General features: G+C 41.9%; 2 protein-coding genes across 6 annotated transcripts in view; one reads left to right on the forward strand and one right to left on the reverse strand.

Moving 5' to 3' along the window:
- ZNF654 (zinc finger protein 654) overlaps positions 1-9,636 on the reverse strand; it is a 37,174-nt gene extending 27,538 nt beyond the window's left edge. The window contains exon 1 of one of the 2 annotated variants that reach the window (XM_042788513.1): positions 9,572-9,636. In XM_042788513.1, coding sequence (XP_042644447.1) covers positions 9,572-9,574 — 3 coding nt within the window. In that variant the 5' untranslated portion in view covers positions 9,575-9,636. Of the gene's footprint in view, positions 1-9,174; positions 9,337-9,571 lie in introns of those variants that run through there. The other variant, XM_042788512.1, reaches the window with a different exon arrangement.
- Positions 9,637-9,669: 33 nt separating this feature from the next.
- CGGBP1 (CGG triplet repeat binding protein 1) lies at positions 9,670-17,288 on the forward strand. Of its 4 annotated transcripts, XM_033005239.2 has the most exons (3): positions 9,992-10,040; positions 11,246-11,302; positions 12,631-17,288. In XM_033005239.2, exon 3 carries the CDS (start codon positions 12,660-12,662, stop codon positions 13,161-13,163), a length of 504 nt encoding a protein of 167 aa, XP_032861130.1. In that variant the 5' UTR covers positions 9,992-10,040; positions 11,246-11,302; positions 12,631-12,659; the 3' UTR covers positions 13,164-17,288. The 4 variants fall into 4 exon arrangements, with proteins under 4 accessions (XP_032861134.1, XP_032861131.1, XP_032861130.1 ...); XM_033005243.2 differs by lacking the exons at positions 9,992-10,040; positions 11,246-11,302 and adding an exon at positions 9,670-9,734; XM_033005240.2 differs by lacking the exon at positions 11,246-11,302 and having other exon boundaries at positions 9,987-10,040.
- Positions 17,289-18,680: the final 1,392 nt, after the last annotated feature.

The following is an 18,680-nucleotide window of genomic DNA, read 5'->3' on the forward strand; positions in this document are numbered from 1 at the left end:
GCTGGCAAGCAGGATCAAAATAAATTACAGGAGGTAGTCGGTAGCCCTTAACACAGTGTGCAGTCAAGCTGTGCAGCTCCTTACTAAAGGGATGCTGTACATGCTGAATGGCTACATGAGTTGGAAGAGGCTGCATGAGCTGAAAAACGTATCCCCCAGAAGTTAGTAACTGCAGTAAGTTAGCTGAACTGAAAATAACTAGAGGGGAAGTTACTGTATTTGCTGGCATATATGAAATTTTGACAAGATTCTGGTCCTAATGTCAGTGTATTGCTTCTGCAAATAATCAGCACTCAAAAGCAATACAACAAAGGCTTATGCCAATGATAATAGTTAAGACACTGTAGTCTCTGAAAGGGCAGTCCTACTACCAGGCTTTAGAATGGCCTACACAGTCCTACTAGTTGTCCTTGCTGCACCTACAGTGATCACCTGAACCAAAGCAAGCTAGTTCAGGAACTGACTGGCAAAAAACAGCCTCCTCTCCTCAAAAAAGCCATCAGTCACTGTCCGTTTCAGCTCTCCAAACTGGCCCAACACCCTGCCACAGAAGTACCAGAGGCACCACAGAAAGGGAGACACTGCAACACCAACATTGCCTTAGATAGGCTGTTAGTCTGTCTCTCAAATGCATCCACAAAGGATTCGCAGCCCCCCACCCCAAATTGGTCAGGAAGAATATAAATAGCATTCTTATTTTCTGAGCATGGATACCTGAATCCACACATTTGTCAGTTCTGGAGGGGAAAAAAAAAAACAAAACCAAAAATGTCTAAAATTGGTCAATTCTCAGTAGACTCGCAACAATCACCAGTAAAAGATGAGGGGGGGTTGGAGAAGAGAAAAAAGTAAACGAAGTACGAAATAAATTCCAAATCACATTCCACACACTATCTGGAAATGGGGGCGGGGGTTAAAATAACGTATGTTTGGTTTGTAATTCTATGTATATATTGACATCTGGTTTTAAGTGATCTCAAGAAATTGCCTTTTCTATAATAGATACTAACACCTTTTTTTGTTCAAAATAATCAACATGCCATGCTTTGAAACAGGACTGTAAACCAGAACATAAAGGTTTATACCAAAAAGAACCCCCCAAACCAACAAAAAAATCCTGGAAAAACTTTACTACATCTGACATTTTTCAAGGAGAAGTTGAAGGGGCATGCATATGTTCACTCGCATGTTGTGAAGTTGTCATCAGAGCACTTCAGAAAATCACATAGATCATGCTGCTAAATGCTTTATTTGGATTTTATGTTTATCAGCACATTTTTAACAATCACACTGATTTCAATATAATGAAATCAGCCAAAAAAGAAGCACATAACATTGTCAAAACAAAGTGACCTGTTCCTTGTCCAATACACAGTGCAAAAAAACAGAAGGGAGGTGACATTTTTATGTGACTTTCTGCTACAATTCCCTTCAAGAATTCTCTTGGGGTGCAATTTTTCTATACTTAAAAGACTCCCCATGCATCGTTCCCCAGTCTGACTTTACCTTTTAAATTACTACCATCCATGAAGAGACTGTGGGGCCTTTTGTCTTCCCTTTCTCATTCACTGCAGACACAGATACTGAAAGGGAGGCTGAAGCATCTTTCTGACATCCATCCCCCACCCGCCCCCAATTCAGCTCTACCTTTCTCCCACACCATTATACTACTTCCCCCCCTCTTTAATATGTTTGAGTAACTCAGAGGAAAATCCACATTCAGATGTGTCCTATTAAGTGCAAAATAGAGACCAGGCTAATCAGCCTCCTATAAGAAGTTTCTGAGTGCACAGCTAAAGGATCTAACTCCCAAAATAACGAGGTAGTAATTGAAGACCTGAGCCAATGTAAAAAATAATTTTCCCTGAGATATTAGTAACTAATTAAATATAAACATATATTTTAAGTGATTAAATATAAACATATATATAAAGTGATTTGACACATTCCACACACTTAAGAGAAATAACATTGCAAATAACTTGATTTGCAAATGTGTAGGACACAAGAAACAAATGTTATATGCAGTGCTAGGCCTAAAGTTGGTACAGGAGTTCCTGTGCCTCCCCACAACAAAAAAAGAAACTAAAAATAATGAAATCCCACCAATTTTAAAGCTTTGTCATGACTAAGATTTTAAGTGAAGTTGCTCCCTTAACTTTTTTGTGAGATGTAACATTAAAGGAAGTCACCACAGGATTAAAACCACAACAGTTCTGTTGAGTGCTTCTGTTTATAGTTTTCTGAAAAAGAAAGCTAGTTAGCATATATAGTGGTTGTCACAGAATAGAAGGCACCAAAAATTTTGGTTTTAAAAAAAAAGCAAAAAAGGCACATGCTAAAAAAAAAATTTCCCTGAAAATTAAAAACCATAATTAAAAGCAACACCTACCATGGTTGCCTGTTCAGCAGAAGTACCAGAGTAGCTTGGATACCAAAGTACAGTTAAAGAAGAGAACCTGAGTAAGTTTACTCTACCTGGAAACATCAGAAGAAATAATCACACCTTTTTTAATGTATTTTTAACCTATTTAGTGGATGGCCAAGCATTTTGTTCTGTTTCTGCATACAAACGAGCTGTGTCCTTACAAAAAAAGGATTCCATTATCCAAAAGGAGAGTAGAAAAGGCCTTAAGATTTTAAGATAACATAAAACATTACTTAACAGATACAAGTTTGAAATGGTTTTATGTGGTATAACTAAGAAAAAAGTATGTAAGCAATGGCTTTACTGCAATTCACATGTGAATATTACATAAGAAGTAACCAAACATAATCACACTTCTGGCAATAGAAAAAACATCACCCAGCAACAGCATGACACATCCTATGAGGCAAGTTTCTGCCAAAACTCTACCCTTAAAGCTAAATGCTTCCCCCCACCCTTAATCACTGAAATATCATCATTTACTCAGCCTGCTTGAGGCAAGAACATTATCTAAGACTAGGTTCCATATATCCACTACATTTAGCTACCCAAAGAGCCAGTTTCCATACATATTTACAGCCTGTCAATCGCACAAAAGTGAAAACTATATATTAATCCTAGAAAAGCAGTTTTGGCTACTGTTAGCACCGTAGTAAATGTGCCTGTATAAGATTTTATGACTGAAATATAAATATTTATATTAAAAAGAAGTAATATTCCTCCTCACTTTCTGATTAGTGTCACCCTAGAGTGAAGATCAACTAATTTAAAGAATTGGTTTGATTATATATGGATGAGAGATGTGACAATCTTGTGAACACACACACAAATGCATCATCTCCAGGTCACCAGTGATATTACTAAAACACAACTTAAGATCCATTTCAAGTAAAAAGTACAATTACTTCTTTCCCTCATATGAACAACTCCTAGCCAGACACACTTAACTTTGATTTTGTAATTACCAACTGCAATAAGTGTGCCTTTTCTTACTTGAAAAAGGCCGTGTAGCAAGGCTACATCAGACAGACTGAGCTACAGAGGCATCAATTAATGGAGATCCTTCTTTTTAGGTTTAAAAACCTGCAATTCCTTTCTAAGTTACAATCTTGATATATTTTTCCAAGCAAAACTCAAAAGCTTATTTTCATACAAAAGTTAAACTCAGAGGCAAGACGCTAAAACCAGGAGAAGGAGCAATATCGAGAAGTTTAGAGAACGTGAAACAGAAATGTACAGAAGGAGAAAAATGTTACAAAGTTCAAGGAAAATTTACGATGTATTTGTACATTTGTGCAATGTTTCCTTTTTTAAAATACTAACTCCTTAACTCTTTTAAACGTTAAACTGCTTTAAAACCACCTCTTTTAAAACTTAAAACTGCTTTTAACACTTTTAAAATAGGGAGATAATTTCTTAGGGTAAAGCTAAAAGGACATCAGGCACAGAAGCTAAGGAGAAGTCAGTACCTAGAAATAAGTGAGCATGTGAATAAGAAAAGACATTATAACGTTAATGACAAGAAGAGGGAGTACTTCAGCCTACTGATCTGCAAGTAAAGCGGTTGCAAATCAACTACTATTGTGAATTCTCCCAGGAAACTGAAAACAGCCAAGTGCATGACACACCCCCCTTAACCCAGTCTTGAGTGATAGTGGCTTATCAGGTTTACCATCAAGTGTCAAGGGAAAGAGTGCCACCACCTAACCCAGGACACCCTTTCTTCCCAGACAGGTAATCCCTCAGCAGAACTGAGGGCTCACACTTGGCGTTCAGCTTGGGAATAAACACGACCTGGTGCTAGCCACAGCTGTTGTATAAGGATGCCCTTTTAAACCTGAACTTTGCTTGAATTTCAAACAGCATAATACTAAACTGCTAACTAGCAAATCGAATATGCTTGTTTTCACCAGCCAAGAATGGAAAAAAAACAAACCAAAACAAAACCACACAAACAAAAAAACAACCAGTAAATAGAGAACATAACAGGTTGATTGTAAAATTTATACTGTTTCAAGTAGTTATACACAGGTAAATTTAGTTACTGCAATGTATGGTTGGTCCTTTACAAGCTTTCATGTAACTAGCAACGCGACACATTTGTAAACAAGACAAAAAATGGCAGCTAAATCAGTCAAATGTGACTTTCAACAGTGCTCTCTAACTGTTAAGCCACTAACAAGTATTAAGAACCCTAGAACACTGCAAATGATTACAAGAAAAAAGAGGTGGTTAAAAATTATATATTCTACCTTCTCAGAGAAATAAGCTTCAAAGAAACTGAAGAGATCACTTTTCACTACTAGTACTCATGTTTTGCTTTGTTTGTTTGTTTTTTGTTTTGTTTTGTTTTTTTTTTAATAAAATATAAAAGGAGTTTAACAATTTGACTTGAAGTTCAAAGAGTCAAAAGCAAGTACTTGCAAATCTAAGCACATCACAAAATGTGAAAAAATATTAATCCCCAAATCAGGAGAACAAACATTCAAAGAAATGTGTGTTTTTCTACCTTCATCCCCACAAAGCAAGCCAGACAACAGTTGAGTCATACACCCATGTAATTTTTTTGTCTACTAAAATAAAGCCAGGGAACACTATCTTCTCTAGCACGTTACTAAATTTTACTCCTTAGTTTTCAAATTTATAAACCAAAGAATTATTTTTCCAGCAGTGACTCAAGATGCCACTAATTAATGTAAGCAAACTAGGTAATCTTTATTTCAGGAAGTCAGATCATACTGGAAGGCTGTAAGCTGATGCCACAGTAAGATCAGTTCAAGTAGTGTTTACCCCTCACAGTATTACCTTGTTAATTTAGATCAGAGTCCTCTTGTGTTTTTTTTCAGTCAGTACTGAACAACATAAAATAACATCTAGTACAGTTATGCAGCCATGTGGACAACTACAGAAATGCTGGGAGTAACCTGTAATATTTTGATAGTGTTTAACATTACGAGAAGAGATTTTGAAAACAAAATGCAATTTATATCTGATAAAACCATACCCACTTAAAGTGCAATAAAGTCAGCTACATCCTTTTTCCAAGCTCTCTGTTAAGGTCTGTTTTCAGATCAAGTAAATTTGGAAATTCATCCTTCTAATTATAAAAATACTCCCTCTGCCCTCATACCCAAAAGTAATCATCTATGCTACTTTCTCTGCCCTTCATTATTTGTATTTCACTCACACAAGAAACTCTCAATGGCTCTGGTCCCTGAGAAATCTCATGAAAGAATTTCAAATTCTGCATATAACGCAAGCTGAAACTTGTGAAGCTCTTCCAAATGCTCAGAGTGAGGGGGTTCCTGCTAGGTACCACCTTTCAAATTTCTTTAAGCCTACAAAGTAGCTACAGACACCTTGTTCTTTTGCTTGTCGAAGCTGGGAACAGTAGACTTGCTTTTCCCAATGTCTAAGTGGGTTCAATACATGGTGAACTTCACAAATAAGAAGAAATGCCAGTTCAGTAATTTTTAGAAAGTAACATTGGAACAGCTGGTGAGATGCATGAACTGGGCACTGATCTCAACTTCCAACTGTCTCCTTTCATGCTCAACCACAGAAATCTTGATTTTTGGTTTTCCCATGTCATCAATCTCAAATAACAATCTAAGAAAACATTTTATTCCACTTTGCCTTGGAAGATTCAGGCTGCAAAGACTCTGTACGACCATGCATGCACACCTACAATACAAAAATCAATCCCAGAAACTATACATGGGTTTAGAGGCTCCACATTCTGACTTAAAAGATATGTGTAAACACAATTTAATGGACAAGATAAAGGAAAATGCTCTGACAACCCAGTCACTCTTTTATAACTGTTACTTAATCTACTATCTGAAAGTCAAGTTCAACTGCAATACTCCAGGCCTCAATAGTACCAAATCTGGCTGTTTATAACAATATTTTACCTTTCTAACCTTTCAAGGATTGGACACGTGTGCACACCAACGCTTTTCAAGGTCTCAGCCACTCTTATACTCTAAGATCAGTGAAGACGTCTTTGCTTCTGTCTCCAGAAAATGGCTCTACAGACCAAAAAGGCTTTCCACCTTGCTTCAGTAAGAGCTATGGGAAAAATGAGAGATGTGGATATGTGTATACGTCACACAGGAGTATAACTAGAAGCAATCTAAACAATATTCTTTTCAGCTGACACCAAGCTTCATCACTATGATTGAAGCACAGCCATATATTTTAATAGGCTGTTATTCTGAAAATAAAAATCTTTATTTTGGGTAGTTCAAACTCATGGTATTATCGCTAAGCAACTATTTCCACAACTGCTGTTTAGCTTTTGACAGAAGAACAGGAACATAGGAAGCAAACTGGGACATTTAGAAGTGGCAAATAACCATTAAGACAAGCAAAATCAGTGCAGAGCAGAATGAGGTGGAAAGGCTTGATCTGCACAACAGACCTTCAGAAGATCTGGATAAAAAAGTATGAAGCAACAGGCCCTGACAAAAACTAGAGCCAAAGGGAAAAACTGCACTAAAAGACATATCTTGGGGGGTGGGGTAGGGGGCAGAATATAAAGGCTAAATCTAATAAAGCAACACAGTATTTAAGTGAGAAGTTTTGTTTTACAAAAAATGTTATGCTGAAAAAGAGGGGACCTAAACTTCATGATACTTTCCGAAGAAATATAAATATGCTTCATCACCTCTTAAATAGGCTGAGGGCCTAGCAGCCCTCTGTATGTACAGGTATATATAGACCAGTGTAATTACACCACTGCCAATCTCATAAGGCTAAGTGAGATAATGGGAGGCACGCACAACCTCATTTGTTGTCAAACCACAAAGGCCACGTAGCTACTAGCTTTTCATACCAGAACACTACACTGGCTAAGATCTTGTATTTATATAGTTAAATCAGTAGAAGAATCCATTACTAAAAAACATGCTGAAACAAAACATGGAAGATTATATTTTGAGCGAGCACATGACTGCTGATGACACCAGGCCAAATTTAAACACACACACACAAAAAAATAAAATCCCTGGAGACAAAGTATTAATACATTAACTCACTTTCATAAGAATTATTTAAACTATCCATTGTTAAAAAGAAAATTTAAGAAAAAAGAAATAGAGCCCTTTATATGCTCGCAACACTGGCTGCCCATGTGGAGAGTTCATAAACTCAAAGCAAAACAAAGTAGAGGAGAGGGCTTGGCAGTCTTTCTACACAAAAGAAACTGCAGAAGTCAAGGTCAAATAATTTAGATACTCTACCAGTAATAACCGTGATACAACTATTTTGTAGGAAAATTCTTTCCCTGGTCTTGTCCTCTTCTGTTCCCTACTAATTCCTAGCTCTGTCTAGGAAATGGGATTGGCATTAGTACATGAAACTATCAACCTGCCCGCGCTTCCTCCTTAACACAATGAATTCAACGCTCAGCAAGTGTGGCTAGAAAAATTTAAGACAAAACTCTCAGTGGTCAGCCGAAGCAAACGTCTGTCCAACCTGCCAACTTAAGAAATCTCAACTGTATTTGATTACAACTGTCATTTACACCACGCTTCCAGAAACATTAACTTCTCCTTTTACTGGCTTCACGATTTTTCTCACACATACTAGGTCTAGAGAAACCACTAGACAGAAAGAAAATATAAAAGGATCGATAAGACCAGAAGGCAACCTGTGGACTTACTGAGCAATATGCTACCCGAGATGATTTTAAACATGTATTACAGTAAATAATATTTCAAACAGATGTTTCATGGAGTGTTAAAACAGGAAGAACAAACTAAGAACATAGAAACACATTTATTTAAATGGAAGAAAACAATCATAGTGGTGAGGTACACAGCCAAGAAGTTGATTAAATTAATTCCATACTAAACCCCTCTAGACTGTGTTTCAGAAACCAGCAAGCAGCGTGCCTGAAATACACCCAGCATAACTGATGTTTCACCAACACCTGGTGATGAAAGCAACTGGGGAAAGCAACCTGTTGTTGCTTGTTACTTCACAAGGTATACATAAAGAAATTGCAAAGAGCACACGAATTCCGGACCTGTGTGAAGAGAAGCTGCTTTTAAACGAAGAGAAAAACAAAACCAAACCAAAACTAAACCCGGGTCTAATTTAGCCACCGTCACGGGGCCGGTTTGCGAGGCCCGGCTCCCCGGCAGAGCCACCCGTGTTTGCACTGCCCACCCCACCACCACGCGTGTCCCAGCTGGCCGGGCCCAGCGGCGGCGGGGGGCTGGGGGGGAGCCCCCACCCTCAGACGCCCCCGGCTCTTCCTCGTCCGCTCCCGCTCCCGCCCCCCTGCGCCGGGAGGAACCTCCCCTCACCCCCCCCCCCCCGCCCCACGCCAGCCTCCCTGCCACCCTCCCCACGGGCCGCGCCGAGCCGGGGGCACTCGCCACCAGCACCCCGGCCGCCCCCCGCTAAGGGACAGGCGTCACCTCACGTTCTTCCCCCCTCCGCCTGCAGACCCGGGAGCGGGCCGGGCTCCCCGCCCCCCCCCTCAGCGCTGCCCCGGCCCCGAACCCCCGGGGAGCGGCCCGACCTCCGCCCCGCCGAGAGCCACGGGGGCAGCGGCCCCGGCGAGTCCCCTTCTCCGACACCCCGAAGGATCCGGGGAGCGGGTTGGGGGGGTGCCCGGCCACGCGGCTCCCCCCTCCCCCTCCCCCCCAAAAGAACGGGGGGCCCCGGCGCGCCCCACCCCCGCCCGCGGGGGGGGAGGGGCGAGGAGCAGGCCGGGGGGGCGGGGCGGCTCTCACCTGACAGAAGCGGCGGCAGTAATACTGGCTGTTAAGGAGGGCCGGCAGGCCGGCGGGGAGTCCCGGCGTCACCAGCGCCTCCAGCTCCTCGCTGAGCCGCTCCGACTCCTGATCGCTCTCGTCTTCCGCCATGCTGCTCCGGCCGCCCTGCGCGTACTGAGCGCCCCGTTGCCCCCGCCCCGCCGCGCCGGAAGGGGCGCACCCCTGCCCGCCGCCTCACGTCCGGCCACGCCCATCCGCCGCGCTCCTATTGGGCCAGCCGCCGTGCCGATCAACGGCCGACGACGGGAGAACTCGCCGGTGACCCCCAACCTCCGGCTCCTCCCTTCCACCCGGCCCTGCCGAAGCGCCCTTCCATTGGATCAAAAGTCTCTTCGTTACTTTCTCTTTCCCTTACCATTGGCTTCTCATCCCGTCTGTTACACCTCCCTCCGCAGCCTCCTGCCGCCCACTGGCCAAAGCCGCCGTCTGCTAGACGCCGCCGCCGCCGCCGCCCACTCTGACTGGCCCGAGCACATCTCCATCACGGCTCCGTCACCCGCCCCCTTACTTCGAATTGGGTAAAAGCGCCGTCCGTCTCCGCGCGCCCGGGCCGCGGGGAGCCAATCACCGAGGGGCTTCTCCCGCTTGACCGCTCTGTGGCGGCGGGCAGGAGGCGGGCGGCGGGCGGGTGCGGCGGTTGCTAGGCGGGTTGCTAGGGCCCGCCTACCGCGGCCGCCAGGGTGGGTAGGTCCGTCTGGCTGCGGCGCGGCGGCCGTCGGCGGCGGAGCGCGGCTGTCCCGCGGCGTGGGGGCCGGCGGCGGCGGCGGAGCGGCGGCGACAGCCCCGTGGCGGCGGGGCGCGGGGAGGCCGCGCGGCCGGAGCGGGTAACGGCGCCCGGCAGGGGGCGGGCGGGGGCCGGCGGGGCGCGGCGGGCGGGCGGCGCTGCCTCGGCGGGGCCCGCCCGGGGCCGCGCTCCGCCGCCCGTGGGGTCCGCGGGGCCGGGCGGCGCCTCCCGGCTGTGCTCGTGGAAACACCCGCCGTGCCGGGGCGGGGGAAGGAGCGGGGCGGGGCGGCCGGGGCCGCACCTGCCTGCCGCCGGCGCGGCGGGGGGAGCGAGGCCCGCGGTGCCTGCGGCCGGGCCGGGCCCTCGGGCCCCCCCGGGGCGGGGGAGGGCGAGAGGTGGGCGGCGGGCGGGCCGCAGGCCCCGCCGCTCCTCGGAGGCCCTCACGGGTGCGATGGCGCCGTCCAGCCGGCGGCCGGGCCCCGGGGAATAAACACGGCGAGTGTCGGCTCCCGGCGGCGGGGCGCTTCCCCCGGCACCGAGGGGAGCGGCGAAACCTGTTGGGCGGCTGGAAATCCAGAGTTGTTTTCCTCTTCCTCCCGGTCTGAAGTACTCCCCGGTGGCACCGCCGAGTCAAGGGGCGCTCATCCGCCCGCCCCGGGGCGGCTCGGCTCCTCTGGAAGCCTAACGGCGGGCGTCTGACCCGCACCCGCACCTTCCCCCGCTCGTGGGAACCCAGAACTAGTCCAGGCAGGAGTAGCCATCAAAGAATCGATGCCAAAACTGGAGAGAAAAAAAAAAAAAAAAAAACAAACCAAAACAAAATGACACTCCCGAAGTTCCGTGTTTCAGTAGTTGTACTGTTCGCAGAATTCCAATGGATTTGGGTATAGTGTAAGTGTGAACACCTAGTTTGGTGGGGGGATTTGTTTTGATGTTTCAGAAGCCTAAGCAACAAGGTTTACATTAGGTTACAACTCGTTTTCCGCTTGATTCCAGGAAACAGTTACTTAGAAAACTCATGGGGATAAATTGCATAAAGCAATAAAAAGAATGAACAAAGTTTTATCAGTGATGGAAAAAGATTGCTTATTTTAGTCTGCAGTGTTGTGCAGTATCAGTCAAGACTTACAGTTCTGGAAAGTAGCAGATAGTGCAAAAAACTTACTAGGAAAGTAACTAGTGGCAAGATTTTTGTCTCTTTTTTTTTTTTTTTTTTTTCAAAGGGTTGTCATCTCTATGTGTAGCAACGCTTTAAGAAAAAAGACAATTTTGAAGACTGAATTCTCTGTTCCTTTATTTCCACAGCAAGCGAAAGGCATTTTGGACAGCAGAAGCTCCATTCAGTCCTTAGAGCTGGACAAGGTCCGATTATAGTTGCTTTAGAAGTTCTAGTCTTTTAAAGGCAGATCTTTTAAATTGCTGCAATATCAAACTCTGGGTGTGTAACACAATAAGTACAGACAAGAATACATCTAGAAGTATTCTGATCTTTCAGTCTGCCTTGTAAGCAGAGGCAGTACAAAATTTTTCAAAGTTGTTCATGCCCATAAGTAAACTCCCAGACAACCTATTACATTTCCTCAAAGTATTTGCCAAAATATGTTTTTTAAGAAAGACCTGTTTCCTTTTTTTTTTGTTGTTGTTGTTAAGGAAGTGGGTAGTTCATGTGATGACCATTCATTTTGGTCAGAAAACCTCAAACCTGAACAGAGCTGTTTCTTGACTTCAGCTTTACTGTGAAAAAGGACTTAAATTACTGTTCCATTTCTCAACAGCAAAGACATAGGTCCTGTTTGATTTTCGCACACTTGACTAGGTTATTGCCTATTTTGATAACAGTGTAATTTACAGTGAGGTTAAAAAGTGTCCAGCCCTCGTAGTTCTCAGTTACCTTCCTCAGAGACATTGTCATCATTGAAGATACAGGTTCTTATTTTGCATTGAAATGTATGCAATTTTCTGTTCACATTAGCTGTTTCAGCAGTCTCTGGTTGCAGTGATAAAATTATTTGCTTTTCACACTGAGTTCAGGTTCAATCTAATAGTTGTGGTTTGAGCTGGGGCAAAAGTGATGGCTGCTCCCAAATGAGTGCTAACAAAGCTCAGGTTTGGTTTTGGTTTTTTTGGGGGGTGGGGTGGGTGGTGTTTGTGTGTGGATTTTGTTGTTGTTTGTTTTTTACTGGCTTTTCGAAGTGACAGTAATGGCCTTCTTGTCTGATCCTTGGACAACTATGCTTTTGCTAGAAGGATTGATACACATTTTCGGGAAGTAAACAGATAAAGTACTAGCTCAACATAAAAAAAACCTGTCGAATATGTTGAAAATACTAAGGATATAGCACCATTTACCCTAAAGGGTAAAGGATAAAAACTGCCTTCAAAAAAAAGCAGAAAGTCTGTCTCTTTGGCTTTCAGTGATCAACAGATTGAGTCTTGAGGGTTCTGTTGAGCTTTGTAGTTGTAGAAACTAAAAAGTATTTTACTCTGACCCAGGAGGAACTTTGGTCTACTAAGTTCTTCGGACTGCAAGATGAAGAACCTTTCAAATAATAGTTTCACACGTGTATCTTACATGTAATTATCTTTTAGATGTCAGTAAGCACTGTGTTGGATATTGAATAGACTGCATCCAGAACTATTTGGTTGGAATCATTAGCTCACTTTAACAGCATTTTTTTTTTCTCTTCCAGCTTTCAGGTAAAGCTTATTGAAGGCAACAATGGAACGTTTTGGAGTGAAGTCCGCTCCATCACGTAACCGCTCGAAGACTGCTTTGTATGTAACTCCTCAGGATCGTGTAACTGAGTTTGGCAGCGAGCTGCATGAAGACGGAGGAAAACTCTTCTGTACTTCCTGCAATGTGGTCCTGAATCACGTTCGCAAGTCTGCCATCAATGACCACCTCAAGTCTAAAACACACACAAAGAGAAAGGCAGAGTTTGAAGAACAGAACGTCAGGAAGAAGCAAAGGACTCTGACTGCCTCCCTTCAGTGCAACAGTACTGCCCAGACAGAGAAAACCAGCGTCATCCAGGACTTTGTGAAAATGTGCCTGGAAGCGAATATCCCACTTGAGAAGGCTGATCATCCGTCTGTGCGAGCCTTCCTGTCCCGCTACGTCAAGAATGGCAGCTCGATACCTAAGTCAGACCAGCTAAGGAAAGCATACCTGCCTGATGGGTATGACAATGAGAACCAACTCATCAATACCGAAGACCGTTGAGAAGAAAACTGTTTTCATCATCGTTGTGAAGTTTTACATATTGATGGTGTGGTTTATTTTTATATTCATGCATATATACAGTGTTACATATTGGTTTTACAAGCTATTTTGTATTATTGTAGAAATGACAATCTATTTGTGAACTTAGTGGTATGCCACAGACTTGCTAACCCTGCTGTAGACTTCAGAGCTACGCTGATGTAGAACTCGTGATGCAAGTAGGGAACATACCTGGCATACACCACAACTGTGTTCAGTCCAGCTGTAACTGACGCTAAGAAAAAGGCACTTGGATGGAGGACCTTGCTTACCCAAACTGTGCATCTAAATACTTGAGGAAGATGATGCGGTAGGGATTGTTAATCATGTCGGTGGATTGCTTTGTCCCGTATCCTGTCCACAAGTGACCAAGAAGAAGTACTGCACATGTGAAATGCAAGAAGCTGTAGAATGGTTAGTTTAAATATAACTGCTCTGTTGGGGGAGGATTACTGCCAATTCCTATTCAAGTTCGGTTTACATTCTAAAATGAGAAACAGTTTTCTTCTAGAATACTCTCTTATCCTCCTTGGTGTGACTGTGGATGTATTCATTCTCTAGCTCGCATAGCCGGTCTCTTGCACTGATCTCTGAACTCCCCTATTCTCATGAAGCTAGGAGTTCCGCAGGTTTACCATGACATCTTTTTTGAAATCACTGTTTCATTGTCTCAGTTTAACATGACCCCTTCAGTGTCAGTGCCAATCTTCAAAGTTGAGTAGGCAAGCCAGTCACTGAGTACGGTTTGCAGTGCAGCTGCTAGCGAGAGAAACTTATACTGGACCAAGGTCTTAGCAGAGAGGATTAATGCCTTTTTCTTCCTAGCAAAACAAAGGATGCTAAATCTAAATTGGGGGTGCGGGAGGCATGAAATTCTGGAGTTGAGAAAGCTTTTCTACAGTGCACAGGACAAGAGGCTTCTCCATCTTTCCCTGAAGGTCTTCTACGTCTCTGGCCTTGTCCTCAGCCGTTTAGTCAAAGGTGGTGGAGTGATTAAAATAGTTTTCAAAATAGTTACTGCAGAGGCTATTCAATACCTGTAAGCGCAAATAGGAAGGCGTACATACTTTGAAGCTATACTGGAATTATAGACTTGGGCTGCATTTCTTATTCTGTGTCAAGGCCATTTGTATTTGACTGTCAAAAAGTAAAATGTAAAATTGAAGAATTTCAATAATATTACCCTCTCCTGAGTCTATTAAACCATTACTGAGCTATTCCAAATTATTATGCCAAATAGTCCACTCGATGTAAGTGCTCTATAAAGTTTTTGAGTGGAATGAGGGAGTATTGTGCAAAGTGTTGGAATACGAGCAACTCCTGCCTGCTCTAGATTTCTTTTGAGATGCTCTGGGTTCAGGGAGGTGCCAGGCATCATCTAGCAGCGCAGAAACCCTCCCCTCGGTGGATACAGCGGTGTAAGCATGCTTTAACTCCCTCAGGTGGAGCCAGTTGCTCTGTTTAGCTTCCTTTCCCCAGTAGAGTTTCACAGTATCTGTTTCTCATTATTTCTTTTATTCCAGATATTTACAGCAATACTAAGTAATTACTAGAGAGAGACAAAGTAACCTGCTTATTTTGTTTCTGGAGCTATTTCCCTAGCTATTTCTAGACAAGTCTCTTTTGCTGGATTGAGAGAGATTTACATACTTAGTAACGACTGTTTTTTGTGCAATCAGCCTCTACAGAAATGCACTTGTGTTACATTATAACCATGTCTTGTAGCCTTCTGCTGGGAGACCTGTTTGAATAAACGGGCGAAACTACAAAGCAGAAGGCTGCCTATCCAGTGTACCAGTCCAGGGGTACTCAGTACACTGCTGCACCTTTGGTCCCTGTTGAAGCTACCAGGACAGTCATAGCAATCCTGTCAGTGATACTGGTTGCTAGTTTAGAACTTCAGGCAGAAATAACAGTAGTAATTTTTTTCTCTAATCCTAGATATCAAAAGATGCCTTCCAAAATTTTGTTTGTTATTGCACAAGCTTGGGTGTAGCTTGAGATCATTAACTGCCTTGGGCTAGAACTGTTTTATAAATCTTCTTCAGCCAAGTGAAAGACACACTGCCAATAGCCTTTTCTGTCCTGACAATAATTGAAAGTGTTCTTTTACGGCTGCTGTTTCATTACAGTGAAACAACATCCTTGCTTTATTTTTTTTTTTAACCTTATGAATGCTATCTTAGAATTGAAGAAAATAGAAAACAGTGGAGGATTGAGAAAACAGGCTTCCATTAAACAAAAGCATCTAGAGAAAATGTTATGATTAAAAGGTATAATTTGGGCTAGTTAGCTCAGGTCTTGATAACATGGGATTTCACAGGCTGCACCCCCTAAGCATTTTATATAGGATTCAATGCTGTATGTTTTTCTCTTGACTGTCAAACTGAAAGACATTTTGAAAAGCTTAATGGTAACATTAAATAGGCTCTTGCACAACTGAAAAAAAGCAAGTAACTTCCACTTACATGGTTTTACATAAAAATAAAAGTTAGCAACATCAACAGCTTTTGTTAAAAAAAGAAACCCAGTCATTTTCAATAAGACAAAGCCATATTAGAACACTTAGTTTCTAAAAATCTTACTCTACTTATAAAGCAGTCTGTGTACAGAGCCTCAATTTACAGAATTAATACAATTCTGTAAGTATTTCCAGTAATTATTCTAGTACCAATTTATTTTTTATGCAGAACTACTGCAGAGGATATGAGCCTTGTGAGGAACCTTATCAGTGTAGCCATAGGCTACCAACTCATAACAATTCAGAAGTAAAAATTGGTTATCAGGAATTGTATGACACTGACTTAATTCCAATGCACAGCAGTTTGTAGGACACTGGTGTCATAATAATTGGATATTTTGTTTAAAAAACAATGACAACAACAAAGAAACCCCACAAAACAAAAAAAAAAAAAAACAAACCAAAACAAAAAACAATAACAAACAAACCAAAACCACAATATTTTTCAAGTTTTATGAAAATCAAGCTACTGATCTGTTACAACAAGCATTTTTAATGGAGTAAACTAATGAAAAATAAAGCACTTCCAGGTAATGTAGAAATAATAGTAAGTTTATATTCATGGATATAATCCAGATCATCAACAAGACAGTTACACTTATTTTCTTTAAAGTAAAAACTGTTACACTCAGTCTTGGAACAGACTCTTGCAAACACTCAAGTTCAGAGCATAATTCTGCCCGTGTGGCTGTAGTTGGATAAAGCACAACCTTGGTTTAATTGCAGTTGATCTTAGGGAAGATTTACAGTGGAAGTTTTGTGGTATATCTAAACCTAAGTAATAACTGATTCCTAGAACAGAGGCTGTGGTTAAGTTGTTTAACAGTCTCCATGGGGTTTTCCCTTTTTCTGCAAGAACACTGCATTATTTTTCCATATATTTCCTGTAAAGAGTACTTTCAGAAGTAAAGGGAGGATGGTAGCAATGTCTGCTTTTCATTTTACGTACATATGTAGGGACACACTATAAGGGATACTTTTTGCCAGGTGGTTTTATTAATATATTTGAAGCTCTAAATGTAATATTAAAAAAAAAAAAAAAAAAAAAAAAAGAAAAAAAAAAAAAAGAAACATTTTCTTCTCTGACCATGTACTTATATTTGTTTAGCCAACTCACAGCTAAAATTACTCCGAAGTGCTTTTCTTGAAACAACAGTTTCAAAGAGTAAAATACAAACAGGAACATTCTCTGGTTTGTGACTACTTACATGTATGCACCATGTTAGTTTCAGCTTGCATGTTCTTGACAAAACGTGAGCAACTTCTAATATTTTTAAGCATTTTGAAGCCTGTCATTTGGCAGGTCCCTAGAGGGGGTGAAACATTCGACATAATGAAAGGGAAAGCTGTTTTTCAATTGAGAGAGAAACTTGGTTCTGCAAAGTATGAGATATTCTCATGATAGAAGGACTATTTTTAGCCAGAGCCCCTTTTAGCACTTCTGTTGAACTGAACAGTGAAATGCTCCCTGCTAGGTTTTACAGCATAATGAGCTGGTTTTCAGGAAAAAAAAAAAAAAAAAAAAGCTGGAAGTTTGGCAAGGATAATCTATTTATATTTACCTATAAAGAGAAGCAAGACTCACTGTTGTTGTGTTCACATTGTACTCACTGCTAACTGTGTAATTTGAGTGCTTGTTGTCTTTGTACAATTTTAAGGTTGTGTCTAACTTTCAAAATAAATTTTTTTTTTTTTTAACAAAGCTTACTGTAATAATGCTATTAAAGTTTAGTCTCTTTGGGGATAGTGAAGATGCTTTATTTTTGGTTTGGTGGTAGGGATGTTTTGCTGATGGTAAGTGGCCACAGAAATGGTTTTATTTAAACAAGTGATGAACTTATGATTAGATACTAGGGTGAGGCTGAAAATACCTGGGTTTTGCAGTGCCGCAAGACTACTTGTTAGAACAGTAAGACCAGAGTAAGTGATTTAAGTTTTTATATTAAAATATTATTGGAAGAGAAATACTTTACTTTGTAAAGTTTTCACTTGGTAATGGAAAAATGGTCCTTTTTTTAAAAAAAATAAAGGAATTCCTTTTTCATAGAGTTTATGCACGATCTCTTATTTTGCCAAGAAAGTGGATTAAGAACATGTGGTAGATCACATACAATGGTAATCTACATGCTGTTGTTGTAGTTTAAGGTAGTATCGAACTACCAGTCGGAGCAGTTTGTTGATGTATCTGTACAGTCACACTGAAGTCGGGGTCAGGACTGGTTATACAGAACCCGCTTCCTGCCAAGTATGTCACTTTCCTCACTGTTACGCCTTCTGTTGCAGATGAACACCAAGTGAAATTATGGTATGCATTTTGACATTGCAGTAAACGGTATCTAGGTAGAGGCTCTTGCAAAGCTGCCTAATACTTCAGGTCTTTTCAGGGAGGGCTTCTGCAGTGTGGAAGAATCAGGCTTTTCCAAACTATCTGCAGAAAGGTCACAGTTCAATCCCCGTCTCCCTTAGGGACTTCATGAGAACTGAGCAAATAACATCAGACCATCAAAATTATCAAGTGCAGGTTCGATTGTTTACGCCTTCCTTTTCCTGAATTCTTTTCTGGCTTGATGTCTCATGACAGATCAGTGATAAACTTGTGCAACCCCTTGACTCAAATTTATTAATCATTACTTTCTCATTTTCAGTCATTTTCAGGTCACAGCACATTAAGATCAAGTTGCTTTTTGTTGCCCTTACATCAAAATGGAAAAGCAGAATAGACATACTGTTTTAAAAGGGGTTTTTTTGTGTGTGTGGACAATTCCTCTTTGAAACAGCATATATATACTTGCAAAATCAACGTGTCATTGAGGATTTGTATAGAAGCTGATGCAGAATCGGGTGAAGTATATATTTAAAGTTTAGTAATTAGGCCATGCTGAATTCTTACAATGACATTTTACTTTCCTAACTGAATCATGCGGTTTAATCCATATCCAAGATGCAGTAGGATGAAG

Source organism: Tyto alba, unplaced genomic scaffold, assembly GCF_018691265.1.
Source record: "Tyto alba isolate M040663 unplaced genomic scaffold, T.alba_DEE_v4.0 Super-Scaffold_14, whole genome shotgun sequence".
Taxonomy (NCBI): domain Eukaryota; kingdom Metazoa; phylum Chordata; class Aves; order Strigiformes; family Tytonidae; genus Tyto; species Tyto alba.

What these genes read in the sequence shown, in the direction of transcription:
- CGGBP1 (XM_033005243.2), top strand. Translation starts at nt 12,660, where the DNA reads ATGGAACGTTTTGGAGTGAAGTCCGCTCCATCACGTAACCGCTCGAAG.